This window comes from Malurus melanocephalus, unplaced genomic scaffold (genome assembly GCF_030028575.1).
Source record: "Malurus melanocephalus ecotype Western Australia unplaced genomic scaffold, MMel_1.1 scaffold_59, whole genome shotgun sequence".
NCBI classification, from domain to species: domain Eukaryota; kingdom Metazoa; phylum Chordata; class Aves; order Passeriformes; family Maluridae; genus Malurus; species Malurus melanocephalus.
In genome coordinates, this window is record NW_026623291.1 from 1,454,352 (window position 1) to 1,462,275 (window position 7,924).

Here is a 7,924-nt window from a genome sequence, read left to right on the forward strand (position 1 = left end):
GCTGCAAACCAGGCAGAAAGCTGACTGTTGCCTGGTTTTGGGTTTTCGGCCACACACACAAAAAAAAAGAAAAAAAAAAATCTGGTGTCTGTGAAAATGTGTGATTTTTTAACTGCAATTACTAACTTACACTTAGGAAAAATTGCATAAGGCTGTATGCAGCATTTTAAAGCCAGAGGGGAATTCTGTGTTCCACACACACAGTGTGCTGTACTACCCCCTGCATCCTTCTCCCTGAAGGAGTTTTAGTTCAGATTAACTCATTTCTAGACACAAGGATTTCCCATAGTTTAAAACATGCTGGCTTGGATGGCTCACCACAGAAACAGAGAAATTGTTCAATATGAAAACTCTGCACCTTGTTTAAAGGTGTCCTAAATATTTATGGTCAAACCCTGCAGGCACCTCCACATGCAACATTTTCACCCAAAAATCGAGGTGCGCAGTCTCACCTTGGGTCGATGAAACACGAACTTTCCCAGCTGGTCTGGGCAGTAGAGAGGAAAGAAAAGGAAGTTGGATGCTATTTCCATCCAGACTACCAGTAAATATCTCTTAACTCCCCATCATTAGTGGTACTTAGCTGCTTATCTCCTTGTTTATAAACCACTGCTGGGATAGTTTCACTGGGATAGTTTCACAATGAAAGCACTGTAAAATTTCCTATATTCTCATTTGCAATTGCAAGTGTCAGTARTAAACCACAAGCCTTGTGGGCTGTCGAGGTTTTTCCTTCCACAAAGGTTTTTACACACTGTCCTCTGGCCCGACAGACAGGGAACACCTTCCCTGATAAAATGGATCAGACACATTCACACTGATAKAATCCTGGAGACATCCTGCTCCCGCTCAAGGGAAGCTGTGAAACAGCAATCTAAGGCAAGGGAGTCTTTCAGGATGGGATTTGTTCCATTGTCCTCTGCAGGAATAAATCCAGTTTCAATATTCTTGGACCAAGGCCTTCTTCCCAAGACCAAACAGAAACGAGATTGTGTAACATGGCGTGAGAAGGCAATTCCTCTGCCTTCCTACAACACATCTTTGAGTCAAGGAGACCTCCTGCATATGTAGAATGGCAAGAATTGAGCTAAAATCTCCCTATGGAACCCTGACCCCGTGGACATCTGGGCACTTTCTGTCTGTGGGCTGGCTCATCCCAGGGCTGCTGCTTCCTTGCCCAATATCCRTCCATTCCATGGAGCCCAGTCCTGGGACGTGGGCTGCTCATCCCCGGGCCACCCATCACCCTGAGTTGGGCAACGAGCAGTGCTGGGAACAGCAGTCAGAGAGAAAAAAAAGCACACCAAAGTTTCAGTTCCCAAGTGGAATTTCCAGGGGAGGAAAAAAAGAAAGCAAAAAAAAAAACAAAAAAAAACACCCAAACAAAAAAAACCCCAAACAAACAAAAAAATAAAGCCAGAACCCCAATATTCACCTTATAAACGATGTTTTTAACGATTTTTTTTTTTTTTTAGGATTTTTCGGGGGGTTTTGGAGGGTTTTTTTAGGTTTTTTTCCCTTCACATCAAAAAAATCCTAAGGTACTCGGCTGCCAGCCAGCTCTCCATCCCGGGCGCCCCCAGCTCGGGGTGCGGGACACCCCCGGTGCTCCCCGGGCCGGTCCGGTGCGGGACCGCGGCGATGCGGAAAGTGCGGCCGCCAATGCTCAGGCTGAGGCGGCGGCGGGGCCGGGCCCGGGCGGGCGGAGCCGCTGCTGTCGCTGCCGCCGCCATGGGGCTGCTCAACTTCACCCGCGACCCGGTACCGGAGGCGGTGAGCGGCGACATGCACAACCTGAACCAGCTGAGCGCCCAGGTGCGCCGCGACCGGGACGGGCGGGACGGGCGGCGGGGACAGCCCCGGACACGGAACCCGCGGGGCGGCGGTGCCGGGCGGGACGGGCCGGCAGCGGGGGCTGGATCGGTCCGGTAGCGCAGCCCCAGGGTTCTGATCCCACCGGGTGTCCAGGCACACGTGGCCGGGTCCCTGCTGGGCCCGGTGCCCGAGGTCGGGCGGGCAGCGCGGCCCCGTTCCCGGCGGTGCAGTCCCGATCCGCGGGGCGAGCCCCGCGCACGGCGGGGGTGTTTGATGGATGTTTATAGAATCATGGAATCCCCCACCGGTTTGGGCTGCAAGGGACTTWAAACACCATCTAGTGCCCCCCGCCTGCCGTGGGCAGGGACACTGGCAGAGTTGTTGGTGRAGGGCTCAGATGGTGCCCGGTGGGCCGTGGGGTCCTGTCAAGCCTTGGGGTTTCTGGTGGCACCACAGAACGTTTGGGTTGTGATTCCCATCCCAAATTCACACCCTGTGCTTCCTGCCTCAAGCTGATGGTCCCAGCCATTGGTACATTTGCCTCCAGGTCACCCGGCACACCGGATGTGGAGATTGGGCTGATGTCAGTGGAAATGCTGAGGCTTTTCCAGCCCAGCTTGCCAGGACTGAGGAGATCAGMCCAGTAACAGCCTGGTGACATCTCTGTTACACGGCTGAGGACGAGGGCAGGGCAGGATGAGCCACTGTGGCCATACCCAGAAGGKCACAGCCAGCATTGGTGTTGCTGCCAGCAGAGGAGGGTGCTGCTAGTGCTCTGCCACTCAGGCCGTCTCTCCATCCATCCCTGCCTGCCAGCTGCACACCCAGAACGCTGAAAGCACCAACTAGACCCTTAACCAGTTCTCTTCCTTTCCTGAGTTAGTCTGGTTACCCCATGAGGTTTGTGAAACATGAGACTGGATGTTCACAACTTCTACCACTCGCAGTTTTTGGATTGCACAAGACAGAACAGCAGCTTCCGATTAGCCACAAGTCACAAAAGCCCTGTGCTGTGCCAGCTACCAGCTGCACAGACCCCTTGAGMGGCTCTGAAAAGCATCCTGAGCAAATCCCATCCACAGGCCTCACATAATGCCGAGGACAGGGCACCAGCACAGGGRGTCCAGCTCTGGGATCAGTGTGCTGGATCAGGGGTGTACGTCACCTCCTAATCGTGCTGGTGGGATGGTGAGGTACTGATGCCCGACTCTAACATTGTCCTGTTTCTTCACAGCAATTCTCAGCGCTGACTGAAGTGCTTTTCCGCTTTCTGACAGAGCCCAAAGAGGTAAGGCAGAACTGGAGAAATGTGTGAGTGCAGCTCTGGTCAGAAATAGTGAAAAGATTGTGTCACTGCTCTTTCTCTCGAGCAGGTAGAAAGGTTTCTGACTCAGCTCTCAGACTTTGCCACCATGAATAAAATCAGCTTGGGCCCCCTGAAAAACATTGTCAAAAGTATTCTTCTGGTACCCAACGGTAAGTGATGTATTTGCATATCCTGCCCTGAGGCCAAACCATCCCAGCCATTCCTGCAGGGCTTGGTTTGCACAATAAGTGTTAATGGTAGCTAATCCAGCGCTTAGCACTTAAGAATCAAAAGTTCCCCGGTTTGGTGACTTCGTATTCTTTATATCCTGCTTGTATGCACATTTCACAGGCTTAGGTAAACTCCCTTAAATATCTGTGCATTTAATGCAGCACAACCCCGTGACAGTGCTTGGTTTAAGCAGTACCTGTAAATCCCTGTTGCCTGACCAGGGCAGCCTCCTGTTGGCACCGAGTCTCTGCAGGAACTTCCACCCAAGTGACCCAATGCTGTGATTCCTCCAAGGACAAGCTATTGGGGACAGATAAAGACAACACACCCGTTTGGAGTGGCCTGGGGTCTGGTGCAATTCTAGGCCCTGTGAAGGAGACATTTGACCTTGCAGTGATGTTCTAGAGAAGCACTTAATGTGTTCAGCTCTTTCTTGTTCATAAACTGTGAGGAAGAGGTTCGGGGGTGATTCCACTGGAATACCCCAGACTCCATCACTTTACAGGATTACTGTGATGCTGTGGCTGCCGTTTGACATGGTAATGCATCAAACACTCCACGGCACATTCATCCCATTGATCCTTCTTGTTATTAATAGTCCCTTGCTATTACCCTTCAGYCCTGGCTTCCCCATAGCTTCCTTCACAGCCCTTATGCTGAGCACAACTGTTTTCTGAATTTGTTCTAAACTTGTTCTACTACTTCAAGCCACTTCTCCTATCCAGGAGTAGAGAGATTTTTCTTTCCTGCCACTGTGGGGATTTAATGCAGAACTTGTGTTTTCTCCCATCATGATTCAGGCCTTGGTGCCCTCATCTTGTCGTTCCTGTGTGTGTGCTCTGGCTTCAATCCCTTTGTAACTTTTCCTTAGCTCTGGGATGCCACGGACGGTATCAGAACAGATCACAGCAGATAACTTTGCCTCTGTGCTACACGGCCAGAAAACCACGTGGGGCTGGCAGTCTCCTTGAATTTATGAGATTCCTGCTCTTGGCTTCAGAGAGCAGAATCCTTGTAAAGGTCCCTGCRCTAGCTGGGCCCCAGAACAAAGGGGGAAGGCGCAGCGGGGGAAAGTGTTATATGCACACGTTCACACCCATCATCCCAAACACAGCAGGTAGGTCAAATTAGCAGCCCGCCAGCCTTAACAGTCCTCCTTTAACAAGCAAAGCGGCTACAGGAGAGAAAGCAGCAGCTTCAAAACATAACCGCTGCCGCTGTTCCCATGGATACCTGCAATGGGATCTCGCCCTCTCCCAGGCACTCCCAGAGCCCGGACTTTTAAAGCACCGGGCATYTGCAGAGATACCGGCAGGCACAACTGGGTTTCCGATCTCACAGGAGCTGTGGTTTGCTTCAAAACACAGCTCAGAAGCAGAGGCTTTCCATCCATCGCCAGGTCCCGTCCCTGCCTGTATTTGACTCAGTAAAGATTGGTTTGACTCAGTAAAGATTGGTTTGACTCAGTAAAAAGTGATTTTTCTTTGTGGTGTTTATTCAGGTGCCCTGAAGAGGAATTTGTCTTCTGAACAAGTCAGAGCAGATTTTATTGCTCTAGGTAGGTCACGTGACTTTCACTAAATAAAAGATAATTAATATTTATCACATATARTAATCTCATATGGTTTCCCCTCACAGGCCTCAGTGAAGAGAAAGCCAGTTACTTTGCAGAACAGGTATTCATATATTTTTGCTTGTTTCTAAGCTAACAAAATGTCAGTTCTGTGAGTGGGAACTCGTAGAACCCCACTGTGCTCCTGAGACGTGTCGGCACTTTGGGTATTTTCTTCAAAACCAGCTTGGGATTTTGAACTGAAGATCCTCAGAGAACTAATAAGGAGCAGTTTGTCTGATGATACCTCTGCTTTGCCAGGGCCTCTCCCCCATCAGTGTCACAGTTCCTGCACTGCTGTGTGGCTTTCATGTGATGTTTTTGTGCTTCCCATGCTCTGAGCCCCGAGGTCATGCAGTTACAYGAACACATGGCTTTTTGCACAGATATTGTTACACTGAACCAGTGCTAAAACAAAACCTGTGAGTTTCATTTACAGGACTGACAGGGCAGATGGAAATCCTAGCAGGACTCAAACACCTCTGAAAGCCCTCCTGACCACATTAGTTCTCTCTTTACTCTGGGCTTCTCCTGTCCTCTGCCTTTGTTCTGAGTTTTGAGAAGTTTCAGGTACAAACAGAGGCCTCTCAGAATTAATTGCTGGTGTCTTTTGCTCTTGCAGTGGAAGGTGAATTCCCCCACCTTAACACGCCTGGCTGTGGGTCAGACACTGATGATTAACCAGCTGATAGATATGGAGTGGAAGTTTGGAGGTAATGGAGATACAACATCAACTGGAGGGGTTGGGAAACCCAGCAGCAGCCCTTGGCTAAATAACGCTTTATTTCACTGCTTAACTAACAGATTATCTGCCTTCTCTTCTTTCTGACTCACAGTGACTGCTGGGAGCAGTGAGCTGGAAAAAGTGGGAAGTATCTTCTTACAGGTAAATCTCCCACATCACAGAGTTCRGGTTGTAGTGCAGTTGAGGAACAAGCTCCAGCCAGGCATGTGGGATGTACTGGCTGTGAGGGGAAGGAGAGGGAAGCTGGGTCTGGGAGGAACGGGCTCTGTGACTGCATCTTMAGTCTCCAAATGCTGCTGCCAGCAGAGAGCAGACACGCTGCTGTTTGTTTCTCCTCTGGGGACATGAGGTATCACAGAAATGTGGCCCACTCTGAAAAGCTGAGTTCAAAAAGCTCAGTTTAGCAAAGGTCAACTATCTTGGGGAGGGAGGGGAGGTGGGATCAAGGACTTCCAGAGATCCTCCCAATGTCCAGGGAATCTGTTCCTACGGTGACACTTCTTGAAAAGCCTGTCAAAGATGTGTGTGCTGTGCAGCAGTCTGAAACTCACAGCAGATTTCTGCTCTGCTGTTCTCTCCTAGTGCTCAGATACAGATCTCTGAACTAAAATATCTCTGCTTTTCCTTTTCCCAAGCTGAAGCTGGTGATTAAAAAAGGGAGCCAACTGGAAAACGTGTATGTTGGTGAGTTAACAGTTCTGGACAAGAAGATGGGATGRGAAAGCTGCAGTTTGGGGCTCAGGGTGCTGGAGGTGGGGGAATCTGGGGGCAGAACTGGGGGGGTCACTGCAAAAACATCGCTGTGACTACTCCTGCCTTTTCCTTCCCATCGCTGTGGCTGCTCCTGCCACAGTTTCTCCCTGCCACAGACACTATGGAACTGTTCAGGAACACTGACTTTCGGGCATCTTCACATCTGTGCCTCAGTAAACACAGCTCTGCCATGGAGCTGTGCAGAGCTGCATGGGAGAGGAGCAAAGTAAATGATTCCCAATCATGGAGTGCTGTTGGGAGATGCCATCCCGGGGGAGATCCCAGCCCAGCCCTCTCCTGGCAGCCTGGCTAGCGTAAGGAACCAGCTGCTGGGAGTCATGGTGGCTAATCCTGCCCAGCTTAGGTGAACATGAGTTGCTCTGTGTTAGCACCAGAACAGCTTTGCCAATGTTGGAAGTGTAGCCTGAAATGTAAGACTTGATGTCTCTCTTTTTTTTTTTTTTTCTGCAGAGTTAACTTTGCCCCAGTTCTACAGTTTTCTGCATGAAATGGAACGGGTCAAAACCAGCCTGGAAAGCTTCAGCTGAAACTGCACAGACCTGAGCCGACATCTGTCCGGGATGTTTAATTCCTCCTCATGGGCCTGCAGATCTGCTCTTTCCCAGCTGACTCTTCACACCCTGATAAGAGAAGACAAGCTGTGCAACGAGCAGTGGTGTCATGGCCCAGCAGGACCCATCAATCCTTCAGAACCTGAAACTTGGGCTAAGTTTCAGCTTTTTCAAAGCACCTACAAGTCCACTCATCTTTTTTTTTTGTTTTTTTTTTTTTCTTTTACTATACCATTATGAGGAACTGTGGTCAGAAGTAATGTGGATACCTGTACTAAAATAGCAAAGAAATAAACGCATTCCTATCCTTCTCTATCTGCATTAGAATTTGATTTTGTGAGAAAAAGAGAAACAYGAGTGAAGAATCATTTTGAAAGTTGGAAGAATTAAGCAGAGAGGACGAGGAAAGCAAGGAGAGCATCTAACCTGGGGAATCACTTRAAGCTCCCTTCAAGCCTTTCCCTTCTCTGGTTTTAAGAAGTGTGTTGATTAGCTTCTTCCCAATTGTGCCTCATTGTGGAAGASTATCTCAGTGGTAGATGATTTTAAATCTTAAACAACCAAACAGCTGCCTCTGTGCACAGGGGGAGGACATCTCGGGGGGTGAGTAGATAAATCTCATTTGGATGTGCTGCTCTTTAATCTGCAGCCTGTGTGACATGGCACAGTCAGATGCAGCCCGTTTCCCGGTGGACATATGTCCAAACCCCGTGAAGTGCCATTAGCTCGACTCTTCAGTTGTGGGAGGGTGAGGATGAGCTCTTCATCAGGAAGCAGAGGGGTGCTCTGAGCCAACTTGGGGCGGTGGGTGATGTTACAGWCACCAGAGTTCATCCTGTTTCCAGCAGCCTGAGCTGGCTGAAGCCTCTCCCACAGCACAGGGATGAAGG

The 7,924-nt window shown here is 49.8% G+C and overlaps 1 protein-coding gene across 1 annotated transcript; it reads left to right on the forward strand.

The window, feature by feature from the left end:
* The first annotated feature begins 1,670 nt into the window (after positions 1–1,670).
* Positions 1,671–7,349, forward strand: COMMD7 (COMM domain containing 7). The gene is made up of 9 exons (XM_057366006.1): positions 1,671–1,815; positions 3,050–3,103; positions 3,189–3,291; positions 4,854–4,910; positions 4,991–5,028; positions 5,587–5,677; positions 5,801–5,850; positions 6,345–6,393; positions 6,934–7,349. The coding sequence occupies exons 1-9, from the start codon at positions 1,732–1,734 to the stop codon at positions 7,008–7,010; spliced, it is 603 nt and encodes a 200-aa protein (XP_057221989.1). The 5' UTR covers positions 1,671–1,731; the 3' UTR covers positions 7,011–7,349.
* The last annotated feature ends 575 nt before the right edge of the window (positions 7,350–7,924 follow it).

What these genes read in the sequence shown, in the direction of transcription:
- COMMD7 (XM_057366006.1), top strand. Translation starts at nt 1,732, where the DNA reads ATGGGGCTGCTCAACTTCACCCGCGACCCGGTACCGGAGGCGGTGAGC. An exon ending in TATTCTTCTGGTACCCAACG is followed by an intron (nt 3,292 to 4,853) that starts GTAAGTGATGTA and finishes GTGTTTATTCAG; the next exon opens with GTGCCCTGAAGAGGAATTTG. An exon ending in TATGGAGTGGAAGTTTGGAG is followed by an intron (nt 5,678 to 5,800) that starts GTAATGGAGATA and finishes TCTGACTCACAG; the next exon opens with TGACTGCTGGGAGCAGTGAG.